Below are 18,074 nucleotides of genomic sequence, written 5' to 3' on the forward strand. Positions count from 1 at the left end.
AGTCACCGACACTGGCAATTCTAGATCACGGGTGTGACCCGTCATGGGAGTGTGCCGTCCCGTGATGCCGCAGGCTGTGTTTGCATGGCATTTCTGGTCCTATTGGTTCCATTCCCACAATCCTAAGTGGACAAGACGGAAACAGACGTGGGCGTGAGTGTTTCTGGCGAAGATGCGCGGCGTTAGGCATCCCAGACGGGAAGACTTCCCCGAGCAAACGAGGCGTGAGTACACAGAACATCACAAGCTGTGTGGGAGGATGGGCCCTCAAATCTCAGGGAACCTGGACTCAGGCGGCCTTCCCACTGCCTTTCACTTCCTGCAGGCAATGCCGCGTTACTATGTGAGTTTACCCCTTCCAGAGTCTATTCCCTATTTGCTTTTCATTACAGAAATATAATCAGTTATAAAGGATAAGGCACTGTAGTACCTACCTAAGGTTAATATCATTTTAAGAAACCCTAAAATATAAACACATTAGTCCTAGAGGCTCTTAAGAACCTACTTCTTGTCTATTACACAAGTTTGAGTAAATATATTGTATTTAACTTGGATTTCCACATTGACACTTGAAGATTGGAACTTCCTGCCTAGGGGCTCAATTCTAGTCTTCAGAATTCTACCGTCTCAGCGATAGAGTGCCTGCTGGGTAAAGTTGGCTACCCCTGTGGATTCTGTATTTGGCATTGATTTTTGTGGTTATGGTATCCAGATGCTAAGCTGCATGTGGTGTGTGTGTGTGTGTGTGTGTGTGTGTGATCTTTTATGATGAAAGCAGCTTTCAAATGCTGCCCGAGTTTGAGTAGAGAGAGCTGACTCCTCCCCACCCTCGTGGAGGGGACTGGCAGGGTGTAATAGCCACAGGAAGGAGTGCGAGGAAGTGTGGCTCTAACGAGAGTGGATCACCAAATTCACACACACACACAAATCATGGGGAACACATATTTGGCAAAGCACTATTCTCGGCTCCCCAGCAATGAAGTCTTCTGTTCGTTCTTTTTGGCAGTACAATAAACAGATGTGTCGTAGTTGGGGCGACCTTGGAGAGAGTTGCTGCAGCTGCCCAGGTGTGTCCTATAGCACAGCGCAGAGCCCCAGCATCAGGACGAGGTGATAAAGAACACCTGTGAAGCAGAGGGGGCAGATACAGCGCTGAGAAACAGCCGTGTGAGGCCGAAGAGCGTTCAGCCAGAGTTAGTGCAACGGGGCTGCTGTACAGCTTCCAAATTTTACACCCAGTCACTCCTGCTCGTCCTCTGGGACTTGCATGCTCCACTTCGATCAACACAGAGGCCCTAACACATAAGCCTAGGTTGTGGACCTCCAGAAAACAGACATCTGACTTGGACTGCACAGCGCTGGCACACGCCTTTCCCTGTCGGATGCTCTCTGGAGCACTTCCCTTTAGAAGGAGAAGTGGACATCGAAATCAGTTTATATGATTTTCTTATACTGACTAATTGATTCCAATCTGGAAGTCAGCAAATCAGTGCAACAGCCCCACCCCACCCTATGTCCTTGTCACCTTTCCACTGCGACCCTGGCTGCAGCTGAAATGGCTCTTCCTCTCGGAAGCTTCTCCAGCTGCTTGCTATGTCGCTTCCCCCAGCCTTCACCCCATGATCTTGTCTCGTCCACTGTATCGTCTAATGCTGAAGTATAATTAATTCATAGCATACCACGTATGCCCGGGACAATCATAACCCAGTTCCCAGAGCAAAGCTGAGTAAGGAGGCTGAGACTCTTTCTTATCCAAGTTGCTCTGTTAATGAGCCACAGAGTCAAAGCAGGGACTCAAATACTTGCTAATGAGAAGACAATCTGATTCAAAATTACGTTCTCAAAGTGCAGGAAACTTAGGAAAGCCACTTGGTGATGGCTTTGTTCAGGGGGTTCTGTGGCCTCTGATGGTTCTCCATCCATTTGAGACAGGCTGGTTGGCGTGAGATCTCTTACCTCTGTCCCCATCTGCCCCACTCAGGTGTACTCTAAGATGTAGATTTTCGATGACAGATTTTGCTGGGGCCATAGAAAACATCCCTAACAGTGCAACCACTCCCAAACCATTGCCCCATGACATGAGAGTGCCTCTCTCCTTACCTGAGAAGCCACAGAGGCTGGAGAGTCCCCTGCCTGGAGTAAGCAAAGAGAGAGAACACAGGCTGAAGAAAGCCATGGAAGGAGTATCAGGACTGCTTCTGAGCCACAGACCTGGCCACGTCCAACCCCCACTAAATCAGAGGAAGTATACTGAGGTTTTGGTTTTTGTTTGTTTGTTTTGTTTTGGAGACAGGGTTTCCTCTATGAAAGGGTCCTGGCTCTCCTAAAACTCACTTTGTAAACCAGGTTGGCCTCAAACCTACAGAGATCCACCCACTTCTACCTCCCAAGTGCTGCATACTGAGGTTGACAAAGGCTTCCTCTCCCGGCACTGCCACTTTGGCTGTCTAAAGCAGGGGCCACTAAATATTTTTGGAAAGTACAAGATAGTAAATATTTTTAGCTTTGCAGGGGGCTGTGAAGTATTTTCTTTCTTTACACCTTCTGTCAGTCTTACTGTGTATCCCAGATGGGTCACAGATTCACTATCCTCCTGCCTCAGCCCCCTGAGGACTAAGGTTACAGGTGTGCACCACTACACCAAACATGGCCTTATTGCATTGTCTTTGTGTGAATGTACTGTAGACAATGCCATCTGTGTTCTAATAAAACTTTATAAACACTGAGATTTTAATTTTACTAAATTTTTATGCACCACATTTTTTCTTTTCAATTCTTGGGACTGCATGAAAGTGTACCAAACCTGTTTTATTTGTAGGCCCCATAAAATCAAGAGGACGTCTGGGGACGTGGCCCTGGTTGGTGGTTTGGTGATTATGCTTTAAGGGACAACTCCAAAGTCTGGCTTACCCTCTGCTCACAGCATCATCCAGGTCACAGTGACATTTCCCAACAGTCTATAAGGCCTGTACTGGGTCAGTTCCTGCTGCTACACACTCCTGCATCACCTTACCCATCCCCCACCCCTCAACATTCCCCCACTCCTCAGTGTGTACTATCCCTCTCCTGGCTAGAAGGTAAACTCTGTGAGTCTTGTTCATTTCTGGAACTTAGTGTCCAGGCCAGGTTTGGACAGTGAAGGCTCGCTGACATTCCCAGGACACCTGCATTCCCATTCCTGTCGTTCATGGCATGACCAGTTTGGAAGCTCACGTCAGTACTTCCTAATTCCTTAGGAGCATTTGGATTTGGGTCCCCAGAAGGCCTTCTGGGTAGCCAACAAACCTCACCTCCTTGGGCCCACATGATCAGACCCGCGCCACTCGAGGAGCAGGTGAGTGTTGTGTCCACAGGCACGCCTGGTTTGACAATTCAATCAAAATGCTCAAACCTGCCGTGCGTGTGGTCACAGCCCAGAGTGCACACGACTATGGGGGAATCAGCTTACTCCGCAAGGACAGCTCCACCACCAGGACACCCCCTGTCTGCTCACGCAGCATCCGCTTCCGTTTGTCGCAGTTCTGAAGACCGGAGGAGAAATGAACAAAGGAAACAAGAGACAAACCAGAAAGCAAAGTGAAAGTTCATGGAACGCCAAGTCCCCACCCATTCACTACTTACATAAAGTGTACAAACGCACGCACGCACGCACCCACGCACGCACGCACCCACGCAGCTAGCGTCCATTGACTCTCCAGGCCGGGTAATCCCTGCTGGACTAGGTCGTTGTTATTCCAGCAGAGGAGGGCACTGCACATTTTAATAGGAAACAAGACTTGACTTTCCCTTAACTCAGTGATAGGAGAAGAGGACACTCACAAAATGTGTTTTACTTCCTTTCCTTCTGTTAAAACTGCAACGCTGCTGCTGTCCTTTGATCAAGTACTAACTGGTTCTTCCCCCCCCCCCCCCAAGCCCTCAGCCCCTGGCTCTATTTTCTTTTCCTCCCTGTGTTCAGAAGCAACTGCTTTCTAGCCACAGGAGTGGATGGAAGGAGAGATCCAACCTCCTTTCTGCTGTTTGATCCAGGCCATGTGGGCTGGCAGTCTCTTTAGACGCTCGCTCGGGCCTCCAAGGCCTCCAGTCTACGTGGAGGACGGGACGGTTCGGCGCTCAGCACTTTCCCAAGTTCCCGAGGAGGTGTTCTTCACTCTGCAAATCCCGGAGCCGCAGGGCACTGGCCCTTCCGCCCACTGTGCTGTCCGCACTGACCTAGATTTTCAGCATTTCTCTGAAGACAGTCCAGTCGGGACTGCAATCGCCCACCTTTAGAGTTCTGTCTATATCTTGGATTTCTTAACACTTTTAACTTTTTCAAAGCCTTTTCGTGCGTATTGCTACCTTCATTTTTATCTTACATTGCTCTCTGAGAAGGGAACAGCCATCAGAACAGAGCACCTCTATTCCAAGATGATGAATCCAGCCATACATACCAAACTGGTAAGTTTTGGTAGCAAAGTAGACAGGCCCAGACCTTCTGCCTCTGCACCCAGGCCCCACCTCTCCCAGGTCAATCCAGCTTCTCCAATCCCAGCCCCTTGGGGCCATATCTTCCTTCCAGAGCCAGGACCCTCACCACTGGGCAGGAGAGCTTCTCGCTGTCACAGATGAATGTCTCACAGTGTAACCAAACCTTGGAGAGTTTGGGGATGTTCTGGAACCGGAAGGCATTGAATTGGAAAGTTGCCCTGTGGTCCTTGCCGTTTTCATGCACGAAGACGGTTTCATCAGTGGGGCAGCTGGTGTGCACGGGAGAAGGGAGAAAGAAACAATGACACATCACACCAGAGACCAGTGGGGCAGCTGGTGTGCACGGGAGAAGGGAGAATGGAACAATGACACATCACACCAGAGACCGCCAGAAAGGCTCCAAGGCAACATTTCACACAGCTCTCTGGTAGACCTGGGCACAGCCGCTTGTCTTTTCAAAGAACTCTGATCCCTGAGTGAGAGGTCAAATTGAAGGCTATCGGGGTAGACCTGATTATCTCAAATTCTAAAAGAGGGGGTGACTTATGAGAACCCATACATCTGGTAGGTTGAACCCCTGTCCTAAAGAAGTGACATCTCCAAGAGATAAAGCCCTCTGTAGGACTGGCCTCTGGAAGACCTCAGCGTAACACAAGGTAAGGACCACCATGATGGATGGGAGTGGTGTGTTTCCTGTTGCCATAGACACCCAAACTCAAGTCGCACCTACTTTTTAGCTCTGTGTGTGCTCTTAGGTTTTGCCTGAAAGTGGAAAAATGAATCTATGTTCAATTAATTGTTGATATATTATATAATAACCATTATTAAAGCATAGTCATATTTTCCACATATTATCTAGATAATGGGAAGAAAAATTGTTTGCTGAGACAGAACTGACTGAAAATATCATCTGAGAATTCTCTCTGAGGAGTCATGAGTGAGAAACAAAGGTTGTACCTTCTGATCTGGGCCAAGGGTCAGAGCTATTTCTGTTTGTTGTGGCCTTGGCACTGATGGGGTTGTGAGAATTTTCCAGCTTATGATATGAGGATCTAGCGGGATTGTTTGGTCAATAAACCTGAGATCCTTGTCTGAACTCAAGATGTGGAGCCTTAAAATAGCTCTTTGTAGCCAGAGTGCCCTAGGCTGGTGTCAGCCAATGGAAAGTAACGTAAGAGGAGCTTTGTGGTGGGGGAAGGGATGGTAAAGAATGGGCGAGCCTAGATGGCTTGGTGCCACCATCTCTTGGCACAGGTTGTGGCACCTGCCTCTCAGTGACAGCTCACTCTGGTTGGTTGGATGGTGGCAGCCTGCTAGGAGGTCTCCCCCTCACCCTGAGCGAGTTCCCTGCCCTACATGGAATCACCCTTTGAGGGGAGTGTGCTGCTGCTGTTGTGCCCATGTGTACGGGGAAATGCCTGGTAATATCATACAGATAGACATGTGTCTGTCTGTCTGTCTGTCTGTCTGTCTGTCTGTCTACATATATAGATGTATCTCCATACTGTAATATCACTAAGGACTCTTGAAACTGGAGCTCTACCCAAAGGATCTAGTATGAACAGAAAGTTTCCTCCCAAGCGATTCCAAGCCATAGCAGAAGAGACCAGCGCACACTGGACCCACCGCTCTGCACTGACTCCAGAAAGTAGACTTACCCCTTGTTGATCAGCTGCCACTGCAAGGGGTACATAAAGTCAGCCGAGGGGGTGGCCCAGCAGCTGTTCAGGACTACTTTAAACCTGGAAATAAAATAAGGAGGTGTCACTAACCAGCCTTGTGTATACAAACATTGGAAGACTAGAATCTGTTAGTCTTTTTTTTTCTTTGTCCTTAAAAATACACAGTGTATAAAGGGACTTACCGAGTGCTTAGCCCTTTGGCTTCTACTCCTGCGAACAGGTCTGAACCAATTTCGGATGTTTCCAGAATGAAAGGAGCTTCTTTCTTGGTGGAAAACTTGGCATTCTTGGGAAGGAAATGGGAACACTAGGCACTGTGACCTCTCAGAATGAACAGTCAGTCTGGCGGGAGCAGACACTTTGGGGAAGGGTTAGAGATGGAAGCCACCAGCCCAAAACAAAGCACATGAGATTATAGAGAAACTCGAGAGTCAGAGAAACTGTACCTCTGCGGACACAGATGTCATCTTAGATGGGGTAAGGACATTTGCTGGTCATGGTTTGACACACATTGTCTCAGTGATGCCAACAAAACCGACTGATGGAAAAATAGTGCAATCCAAGGATAGCAAGCCACGGCTTCACAAAAACTCAGGGCAAGAACAACGGTCCCTGTTCCCTGCGCTCCCAGCAAATGCTCGCCTGGGTTCTAAACAGTGCGATTGTCCACAGACATAAGCCTTTGGTTGCCTGCAATGTAGTTAGGTATTGTTCTACATATTTGGGTAGTTTCTATGCCAAGATACTCTGCTTTGAGATATAATATTTGCTAATGAAGCAAGCTCTATCTCCAAATGATTCGATGTTCTAGCAGGAGAGAAAGGCAATAGAAAGGAAGTCAATTGCACAGTGTATTAGACTGATATCTAGTGAGTAATGTTAGAAGCCACAGAAATAGCAAAATGGACTGGGAACAGGAGGAAGGGTAAGCTGCATTCAGTGTGTGTGTGTGTGTGTGTGTGTGTGTGTGTGTGTGTATTCATATGAATGTTTGTGTGGGTGTGGGTACATGAGTGCATAAAGGTATGAGTGTAGAGGTCAGAGGTCAACCTCTAGTTTCTTTCCTCAGGCACTGTCTACCTTGAGTTTAAGAAAGGGCCTCTCACTGGCCTAGAACTCACCAAGTGGACTAGGCCAGCTAGCTGATGAGCCACAGGGATCACCTGTCTCTGCTTCCCCACACTGGGATTTCAAGATGGAGCTCAGCTTGGTTTTTCAAATGCAGGCTCTGGAGATTGCACTGAGATCCTCAGCAAATGCTTTGCCAGTGGGGCCATCTCCCCAACCCCATGTTACATGTTTGAGGAGGGCCGTCAGGGACGCCTCCTTGAGGAGGCAGCATTTGAGCAAGGGGTAGGGATGAGATTATAGGGCTGTGAGGTTTGTCAAGGAGGGCGTACCAAAGGGTCACTGCCATGACAGGCTCAGGAGTGTCAGGATCTGCTCCTAAATATCATCTTCAGATAATGCTGGGTGAGTCAGTAGGAATTAGAGCTGTGATTGACCTCCTCAATGGAGGCTCCTTCTCCAATCTGTGAGTCTCCTCCTATTCAATTCGCCTGAGTAAGAATCTGGACTACTGGCTGGCATTAGCCGTGGGAGACAGGGGCATTGGCCAGACAGGCTAAGATCCCAAGATAATCCTGGCCCCTACGGGCTAACTTTAGACCCATTTCTTCAGTCCTGTGAGATGAGGATAGCCTTGTGACATTGTAGCATAGAAACATAAAGCTTAGACTAGGGTCTTTCAAAACCTGAATTTATGAGCTTAGACACTTGCAACTTGGTAGGCAGCAGTAGACAGAACTGACATCTGGTCAACGTGGCCTGGGCCTCCTACGGGTCCAAAACTCGAGACTTTGTGAGGGGGCCCCAAATCTCTCTCTTAGGGTGACTCACATTATTCTACGGAAGCAGATCCAGCCGAGGCTCCCACAAGAAGCCACCTAGAAGCTGGCTCCCCTCTTTTCATTAGTCAGGTCTGCACGGCATTACTGGCTGCCACAATTGAGCGATAATGGTCTCAGGCATAAGTGATTTCCTTGCATAGCGTATGGCTGAAGTAATACCTTTTCAGTAGTTTTTTAAAAGAATTTTTGGTATTGTCTAAAAATGTATGAAATTTCAGGGGACATTTCCAAGCATGGCAACTAATTTGGAAATGGCATTAGTCCCCAGGTCTCCAGAGACACCTCTGTGGAGTCTTTCTCCTGGAGATCAGCTGGTAGAGTGTGATATCACTGCTGAGGGAGCCGTTGTCCAGTTCTGCAGCAAAGCGAAGAGCAGAAGCTGCCATCTTCGTTTCTGATAACTACAATAATGATTAGCATGATTCTTCCTTTCCTTCTTCCCTCCTCACTCTCCCTTCCATTCTTCCTTCCTTTTTGGGTCTTTTTATACTACTCTGACTAGCCTGAAACTCACTGTGTAGACCTGGCTGCCTTCTAGTTCCCGGCATCCCTGCTTCTCCCTCTCGTGCTGGGATTACAAATAAGAGCCATCACGTCTGGCGACCCCTTCTTTATTTATAACATGAAAATCAGAGACTTGTCTTCAGATAGCTTTACTGTGGTAACCTATTTATTTGCTAGGGATGTTTATCTTGACATTCCTAAAAACAAAAAGATGACAAAGACTACTTTTTTGCCCTATACGATGGACAAGTCTGCTGAGAAACTGTATTCCAGCATTCCTTCCCTTGACCAAAAGGTTGACTCACAACTAGCTAGTCACCCAAGTTAAATCCTTAACTGAGCAGAAGTTCATCTAATTGCTTTTGTTCATAGGTGAGACAGCAAGGAAAGAAATCCAACCTAGAGTGAATACTTTAGGACATAATCCTAGAGTTTTCCAGAACCTAGATGGTCACCTGTGGCCTACTATGTCTCGTACAGACTCAGCAGAGGACTGGAATCGAACACTTCAACTCTGGTCTCACTTTGTAGAGGGCACTGCCAGCTGGCGTGGGCTGGAAGGGAAGTGACCAGGATGGCAGCAAACCAGTGAAAAGATGTCTTGTTTAGAGAAGACGGGGCCTTTGGAGAGCTGTGACCGATGTAATTCCACAGAATTACTTCAGCCGTCAGAACCAGTACAAATAGGAGTTCAGGGGTCAGATTTTACCTGATAATCGAAAACACAAGGCCAGCTCACCTGTGTCACTGGAAGAGATGGAGTGGCCGCCCTCAGCAATGGAAGCTCTGTGGGCTTCAGGTGGGAAATCAAGGGTGGTTTCTGTGGTTTATTCTGATTCTGGAAGGATCCTTAGTCTTTGTTTGCCTATGGCCACCACAAGCCTTTTCGTTTCTTTTTGTATCACCATTAAGAAGAATGGGCAGTACTGGTTTGATGCTAAGACATTAAACTACTCTCACACCAACACTGATAGTCATCTTTATAAAGGCAACAATTGTCAGAATGCCCCGAGCGTCCACGTTAAATGGGGCCAGAGTCTCCACTCACAAGAACAACTGGCTTCCTGGGTACTTACCAAATCCACACGCCATACTTACACAGAGTTTCACCAAGTCTCCTAAAATCTTAGTTTATGGCTGCAGAGAGGGAGGTGCAAGGAGACTCCCTAACTTTTCCAAAGTCGTCTAACTAGTAAATAGCAAACCAGGCTTTGTAGCATGGCCCATTTTCTTTTGAACCCACAGTCCCAGGCTTTATCTGTAAACCGACAACCTTCCTTTGTCTTCGAATGAGAGTCATAACTTTGCCCTGGGAATATCAACTATGGGTCCTTGGCCAAAGCGAGCGGGAAGGGATGGAGAGAGAAGAGAGGACTTATGCAGAGCAGGAGGAGTGTATCTGGGGCCCAGGCTCTGGATTTCCCAGAATCCTGAGCCATTAGCAGTGTGTTGGTTCCTTTGTGCTATGTAGGGCATGGCTCTGTTTCTGGTAATCGGATGGAAATATATGCAAGGGGGTAGTTGTTGCTTTAGAAACACCCAAGAATGCCCTCAAAGTGGGGGAAAAAAACCATGGTTAGGAATAGGGAAGTGAGCCCACAGCAGAATCTAAACCAGAACAAAAGTGTCTGGACAGCGGAAGCTGCTCTTTGCTAAAGTCCATTCGTTATGGAGGGACTTTGACGGTGGGGTTTGGGGGACACCTTGGCTTCATATCTAGATAATTCAGGAAGTAATTTGTCCATCTATTTCTGCATCTCTGGAGATGGCTGGTGAAGATGGATTGGTTGACTGAGGGAATATGTTCCTTCTACTTCTGAGGTTATGTCTATGTCTGAAACTCCACCCTGTGTGGTTGACGGTGAGATATGAGTTTAAAAACCTTGACCTCTGTCGCCAACTATTGTAAATTTCATAGGATCAAATCTCTAGTCTATCCCATTAGAATACCAACTACTAACTTCTAGGCAGGCCTTCATAGTATAGACTGTAGTCCCATGTGGGAAGCCGTTCACAGCCATTCCATCACCCCTGCTGGTTTACGGTGCATTATCCCTGGGCACTGACAAGGTATTTCTGTCTCTGAGTCAGCCACTGATGATATGAAGCCAGGGCTAGTCTGGATTTTAAGGAATCTTGAAGCATATACATCTTAGAAATCCTTCTTTAACAATAATCTTAAAAAAAGATTTAAAAATTGAACCCTGTCTTACACAAGGGCTTTGTGGGTGAAGGGCCATGGGGCTTTCTCCCCCTCTCACCCTTTGTGGACAGCACCTCAGCTGGGGACTTTCTGTTCCCACCAGAGGCTTCTCCAAGGCCCCTGTGTGGTCTTGCGCAACTACCTTCCTTCTTTTGGATTTCATGTCCTTATCCGCAAGGCAGACTAGGCTGTTTAGGATCCTCCCAGAACTCACCCGTGAGCTCAGGGGCTAAAAGCTGCAGGGGCGTAGGTGAAGAATGTTCAGTGTTTGACAGGTTTCAGATGGGGCGGTGTTTGCTCTTGGAAACGAAACGGGTCAGATGAGCTGCCCTTTAAGGACACTTCCAACGCTCGACACAAACGTTTGTGTCTCTGCCCGTGTCTTCCTCTAGCCAGCCGGGCCAGCGTGCCCTCTGTGTGCCTGTGTCCTCACTGGAGGCTGCAGCTTGAGAACAAAGCGCCTTCTCTGTCGGGAGAGCAGCCGGGCTAAGGGCCAGTGCATATTTAGTTTCTCTGCAGCACTTAATTTTGAGAGAGGCCAGAGTGTGCCTTTAACTTTCCACGGCAATACAGGCAGCAGATTCAATTAGAACAGCAAGGGGGATCTTACTGGAAGGCTTATGGGGTGGAAGAACTAAACAGTGGAGGCTAGCCCTAAGCCTTGTCTTTAGTTCTGGCCTGGTCAGGGAGTACAACGCTCTTGGCTAATGTTTTTGAGATCCTAATGGCAAATAAATCTCTGGAGAGGAAAGAGATAGATACTAATCTTGCTCAAGAGTCAGACACGGGTGTTCTATTGTCTGTCCAGTGACACTGCCTTCATTTTGGTACCAGTGAAGTGGGGAGGTCAGCCACATCTGTGCCATTTAGCCATCTATTGGCCTGTAAAGTGGACCTTCCGTTGCACCTGAGCTTTAAAGTCAAGCTAAGGCCATATGCCACCATCGGAGTTCCGGAATGGGGCTCTGCCGCCATCGGAGTTCCCGAATGGGGCTCTGCCTGGACCCGGGAGAAAATGACTTCTGTGTAAGGAAGTTCCCTGAGGAAAGACAACCTGGACTTACAGTGTAGAAGTTGAGGGACAACTGGCTTTCAAATGTGCCCATGCTCCCATTCTTGACATGGACAGTGGCCACTCTGAAAAGGGGAGAGAATTTTGCATAAGGACTGAAACATGCCTGATTGACAGGGACTGTAGCATCCTCACTGTGGCCGGCCCTCCACCCCCAGTGCGGCTTACCTCTGGTCAAAAGCAGCCTGGTTCACCAGGTAGGTAGCGTGGTAGGTGCAGGAGAAGGAGTAGTTGACAGGCTGGTTCTTCACAACCACTGTGCTGTCGTTGGACACGATGTGGCTGTAGAAGTGGTAGATGGGGGGCTTGTACTGGAGGAAGGAAGAAGGCAGTTAGGGTGCACACTGTCCTCCCGACGGGACTGAGGACTCTGGGAAAAGTGGTTGGAGATGACTTAGGAAAAGGCTGGGCATTAGTGGCACGTGCCTGTCATCCTGGCACTTGGGAGGTGGAGGTTGGGATGGTGAGGGTTTCCAGGCAAGCTTCAGCTATATAGTGAGTTTCAAACCAAGAATAATGTTGAAGAATAAAACAAAACAAAGCAAAAAAAATCAAAACAAGGGAACAGAAATGTTTATCAGGAACAGTAGAACCCGTTCTCTGTGGCAAAATTATTTGCAGAATTCTGGAATCCCTTCACTGAGGTTGATAGTATATATGTAGGAAAGTCCTACTGGGCTTCTGATGGACGGGATCAGAGTCTCTGCTCCCAGCCTCAACATTTTATCCCTTTGTCCATTGTCCTATAGATGTCGTTGTTCATCCTCCACTCTAGATCGTAAGTCTGTAGTGAAAACATCTATTAACCAGAAAGCACCACTTATAAAATTCTTCTTTCTGTCAAGATGGTCTCAAAACTCAACAACATTAGAATGGTGAGCACCTGTCTTTAAAGGAAATGGCCTGAAACATGGAGATGTTCTCCATTCAGGTCGCCAGGGTGCACTCACAGATGTGACGCCGTGCTCACCTTGCTCATGGGTCTTCCCATCACATCCGAATCCTTCTGCACTCCAGGAAGAAGAGTTGGCTTTTTCGTTCTGAGGTTTATAAGCACATGCCTTTCTGGTAGTCAGGGCAGAAGGAATACTGGCCCATGGTGTCAGGGACCATGTTCTTGTTACTTCTGTGGCTGAGAACTGATACTATGGGGGAGGCCTCAGATTTTTCCCATCAAGAGGCTGTGGTTCCTTGTGATTCCCTGGTCCCCTGCCATGGACGCTTCATCCTGCTTATGATCCTATTTGTGCTTTCCCGATGCACTTAACTGCCACTTCCAATTCCTGGGGAAAGGATGGCTGTGGAGGCCCAGAGAAGTGGCTCCACTCCATCCTGACATAAGGTCAGAGAGTTTGAGCCTATTATTGCTCCTACAAGGTCAAACAACAGGAAGTTTGGCCCAAGGTGAAGTTGCTGAACATCTTGCCTAGATAACAGGATGTCTGACCTAAGATGTAGTTACTGGGTGTTTTGAATATTAAGGAAGTAATCACTCTTGTTTGTTTCTTGTATCACCATTAAAAAAAAGTCCCTTTGTCCTCCCCTTTGGTGTGGGGTATAAAAGGGCTATGGAAAAATAGACTTGGGGCAGGTTCAGTAGTCACTGGAATGCCCTTCCAGCTCTATCTCCAGTTTCTTGTCTATTTTTTTTCTGTATTCCACATGCTCCTTCTCAAGAGTGTCTGGACAGTTCAGCTGGATGGAGACAGATGGATGACCCACTGATTCGGGCATCCAACTCGGAGACCAACACGTCCAATTTAAATGAGAAATGCAGTTTGTTCCAGCCCAGAGGGAAGCTTTGCTGTTCTCTGCATGCCCCGTGAGCTAGGAAAATGGAAGTCAAGTTCAAAGAGCCATCTAGGGCTGTGGAGGGGATCAGTGGGGAAACCGCTTACTGCATAGACACAAAGACCTGAGTTCAGATCTCTAACACAGTTATAAAATACTGGGCTTGGGGGGGGGGTGGTCAGACACGAGTTTGTAATCCCAACACTGGGGAATGGAGAAGGGAGCTCTCAGGGTCTCGCTGACCAGCCAGTATCACTGAATCAGCAAGAGACACATCTCAAGAGATGAGGGCACGGTAGAAGAGGACACAAGATTAATGCAACCTCTGCACATCTGTACCTGGGCATGAACAGCAGCAGTACAAGAGAAGAGTTTAGCCACTACAGCCTCCTAGGGGATCTGAACAACAGGACTGACTTTTAAAAGGAATTTGGAGCATTGGGAATTCTCTTAAGAACAGCACCAAACATCTCACTCTTGTATCTCATTAAATTTGCTTCAGTCCCTCTGCCTTGGGTGTGCTTAGCCTTACCTCTGACTGAGTGCCGCAGTAGGACTTGTTCTTGGGTGATAGGTCTGGGATGATGAACTGGTAGTAGCCCCCTTCATGGACCCCGTTGTAACACACCCCCCCGAGTGCCAGCTGGTGTACTTCCCATCCATAGGGGCACTCGGGGATTTTAGCAATGATGGTTTTGGGGTAACAAAACACGAGGATGACATCTGGAGGAGTACACACATGGTTTGAATCAGACATGGTCAGCAAACATCATGCAGAGGCAGTTGAAACCATGTTCTTGTTGTTCCACCATGTGCTGGGTTTCCCCAAACAGCCACTGAACTGCTTTCCTAATTTATACCACATATAACAACATCGCTATTTAGTATTTATTTAATTGGATCCGGTTTTAAAAACTGTCACTTTATTTTAGAGTCAATGATCAATGATTCTTTTTCTCTTCCCTCCCTCCCTCCCCCCCCCTCTCTCTCTCCCTCCTTCTCTCCCTCCCTCCCTCCTGTCCTTCCTTCTTTTCTTTCTTTTCAGCAATACCGGGTATTAAACACAGGGCCTCATGTTTGCTAGGCAGGAGCTTTACTACCAAATCATAGCCCCAGCCCTAACACTTTTACTTCAGAATATACCTGAGAAAACACAGACTGCTACATATATTCCCATTAAAATGAGAAGATTTCTGATAATTTAAAATGTCCACTGCACCATTTCATGCTCAGTGTTGCAAAACATTGTTTAAAGACTCACACGGCATGCGTTGAATAGTCGAACACATAAAACAAAGTGGACCCATCACATAAAAGAGGATGGAAACATTCTCTAATTTGTAAAACAAAAATTGGTTCATTCAGTACATCTTTGCTTCCTGTGGGGAAAGGTCTGATTGGCCCTGGGGGCTTCTGTGCCTCCACCCGGTGATGTTCTACACTTTCCTAACTAAGCTGTCCCGGAGCTCAGTCACAGCGAGGTGGAGACGAGAGGTTCCCTGTCTGGGGAAGCAGTGTGGCACTGGGGTACCTGCTTTATTTGGAATGCATGATTTCGCTGAGGCTTCTGCAAAGAGTGCCAACAGGATGAAGGCCCGCGCCACCATTGCGTCTCAGGGGCTGATCTCTGCCAGGTGACCGCACCAACTGCCCGAGTGCTCACGTTCCCTCCAGGCCCCAGGTCTCGATTGTTCTGCATTGGAAATATGAACAGAAAGTTAAAGTCAAGGGTAAGAACAAATTATCACTCAATCTTGTGGGGGAGTTTCCAAGGGAGATCACTGATGCTGTCCCTGGCTCATACCACTGGGAAGGCTAATGTCACAGACGGTTGCTCAAGTTCCCGCCTTTCTCATTCTCTCTGGAGTGTCGGCGCTGCCTTCCGGATGCTCCCCAAATCTCCAGCCCCTGTCCTGCTTCCCCCTTATATATCCAGAGGGTGTAAAAGAAACCAAGTCGAGATAAGTCACAATGAGCACACATTATCCTCTGTAGGGTGAATAAAGGGGAACTTGGGACAATAATCCCGTAGCAGCTCAGTTACCTCCTGCATCTCATTTCTTCTCTTTTGCAGAGGTAGAAATCCCACCCCACCCATCCCTTTTACTGCTGAAACCAGGGAATCTAGAGGTTTTTTTTTTTTGTACAAAAAATCAGAGTAACAAACAAACAAACAACCCTCTGATGGAGACAAACACTTTCCGTACTCTTTCAGATAGAAATTTATTCGTTTGCATTTTTTCTCACTCTATTTCTTGCTATCTTATTTTTACATAGGAGAATGAAAATTTGAATCTAAAAGGATTCTAGTCTGGCATAATTACATCTTGGAGTCAAACAAAACATAAGTTGTGTTAAAAGAAGGTGATTTTTCTCCACCGTTTCTTGATGTTTATAGCTTCATCTGAAATACATCTTTAAACTGCAAAGCCTTTAGGCTTACAAGCTTTATTAGTCTCCTGGAACAATGGCCTTGAAAAAGGAATTTTGAGAGACTCTCCTACAAATCCGTCTTTAACTCATCACTGGGGATGCTGCTCTGGTGGGTGTTGAGACACATCCTGGGAGTACAGGTGATTTCATGTTTCAGTGATATCCGGTTGTACTTAGCAGTCTGAAGAGGAGTACTATAATAGTGTTGTCTTAGGATAGCGTCTAAGGATTATGGAAAGAGCTCCATGGGAAGCCATTAAAAATTCCTGGGACTCAGCTTCCTTCTCTGCAAAATGGAGGCCATCACCCTGTTCATACCCCAGGGCAGGAGCAGAGCCATGAGATGAAGGCTCTCACCAAAGGACCAGACAGGAGAGACACACAAGTTCATGTGAAAAGCAAACTCCTAGTTGTGCCGCTTTCTCTTAAAACAGTTGTGCGTTGTCTCGCTGTAGACTTCAGGTTCCTGCAACAGAAAGCATGTCTGTATTAACAAAACACAAGCAGTGGAGCTCATAGACATGAGCCCAGTGGGTGGAAGAGGGAGGGATGAGTTAAACTGTTTCAACACTGGGATGGATTTCAGTGCTGCCTGGAAACAGCAGCTTTGCCTGCGCAGGCCAATGCTCACACTCCTGCTGGACGCCCGATTTCACATGTGTGGATTTTGAGCTGCTTTCCCCCAGGGCTTTAGCATCCTTTCTCTATGTTTCTTCTTAGCTCCTTTTTATTAAACACCAGTGTTGCCCTTGTGGTAAATTGCCAGGCTCTGCACTTGGCCCTGGCTGACACGGTAGCATAGAAGTTCCTTCCTTCCCTCTCTAGGAACTGGTGGGGAGAGGCGTGCAGAGAGCAAGGTGAGTGTGTGCTTGGAGTGTAGGAAAGGAAGAAGACAGAAGGAGCTCCGAGTGCTCGGTGAGGAAAGGAACCTTAGGAAAACCAAGGCAGCCTGGCTGCATAGCACTGGCTATGGTTTGGATAATGAGCCAGCGCCGACAGTTCAATCGCATCCTTCTGCTTGTGCTGGGACGCACGGCCCATTGCAAGAGGATGCTGTTGTCTTCAAGAGTCACCTCTTTACAGCCAGCTCTGACTCAGCCAGGTCAGCAGTAGCTCCAGAATCTGGAGACAGCTAGGCATGAGGTTGCTCACAGAGAGGGTGGAGGTGGAAAGGCTGCTTCCCTGTCTCTAGTGAAAAGGTAGGATGGAGCCCGAAAAGATACTGTAAGGCAATAGGGTGAGGCTGAGCCATAGACAGCGCCTGGAGCCCGAAGATTTGACCATTTATTGTCTGTATGTTTGTTATTGGGCAGGGCAGGTGCTAGAGTCTGTGAGTCTAAATTTCTTTCTCTTTTGGAAGGGAATACGAATGTCTGTAATACAGTGTTATTCAGAATATTAAATGAGTAATTCTAATATTTATGTTACATGCATAGACATTTACTCATTGAAGTCAAAGCACCCAGAGAGCCTTCTGTGCCTGTGTTAGGTTCTATTTGGAAAGTGTGAAGTTGGCTAGGATTGGGTCCCAGTATGGCGAAGACATTAGTTTCATTGATACCAGGTGTACCACAGGCCACCGTGAGTACCGGCTCTGGAATTAAACCTCATGGCTCTGTCAGATTTCCAGTGGTGTAATCTTGGGCAAGCAACTTGACCTCTTTAAACCTTTGGTTTCAAATGTGTAAAATGAGGCTTCTCATCTCCCATTGCTTATTTAAGTACATTAACAACAACAACAACAAATCCATAGAAATTGCTTGCTTAGCATGGTGTGTGGCATGGACTCGGCATGAGCAGTCAAGGATGGTATCCCCAGGCTGGGACAGCATGTCCCCAGTGTTCTCAGATGAACCCCGAGTGTTTCTATGGTAACAGCGGTCTCTTTGGAAGCCCACCCTCACAAAAGAGCAGGTGCTTTTGATTTCTAGAAAGGTCTCATCAGGATAAAATTTGAGGACAGAGAAAGAGATCTCTCCCATGATTTCGGAGAATCAGCTAACAATCAG

At 47.4% G+C, this 18,074-nt stretch overlaps 1 protein-coding gene across 1 annotated transcript; it reads right to left on the minus strand.

Annotated features, from left to right (window-relative positions):
- Nucleotides 1-222: 222 nt before the first annotated feature.
- Tectb (tectorin beta) lies at nucleotides 223-15,239 on the minus strand. Its single transcript, XM_050147873.1, has 10 exons — nucleotides 15,164-15,239; nucleotides 14,165-14,355; nucleotides 12,010-12,152; nucleotides 11,834-11,906; nucleotides 6,335-6,438; nucleotides 6,129-6,212; nucleotides 4,577-4,739; nucleotides 3,449-3,521; nucleotides 2,101-2,133; nucleotides 223-1,124 (listed from the first exon to the last, which is right to left on the minus strand). Exons 1-10 carry the CDS (start codon nucleotides 15,237-15,239, stop codon nucleotides 1,075-1,077), a joined length of 990 nt encoding a protein of 329 aa, XP_050003830.1. The 3' UTR covers nucleotides 223-1,074.
- Between the last annotated feature and the right edge of the window lie 2,835 nt (nucleotides 15,240-18,074).

Source organism: Alexandromys fortis, unplaced genomic scaffold, assembly GCF_014885135.2.
Source record: "Alexandromys fortis isolate MF-2015 unplaced genomic scaffold, M_Fortis_MF-2015_v1.1 scaffold_16, whole genome shotgun sequence".
NCBI lineage: Eukaryota > Metazoa > Chordata > Mammalia > Rodentia > Cricetidae > Alexandromys > Alexandromys fortis.

Bases quoted from the DNA above. Each gene is read 5' to 3' on its own strand.
- Tectb (XM_050147873.1), bottom strand. From the start codon at position 15,239: ATGGTGGCGCGGGCCTTCATCCTGTTGGCACTCTTTGCAGAAGCCTCA. The intron at 14,356-15,163 runs GTACCCCAGTGC...GTACTCCTCCAG, and splicing joins ATGCATTCCAAATAAAGCAG to ATGTCATCCTCGTGTTTTGT. The intron at 2,134-3,448 runs GTAAGCTGATTC...TGCTTACTCCAG, and splicing joins GGTGGAGCTGTCCTTGCGGA to GCAGGGGACTCTCCAGCCTC.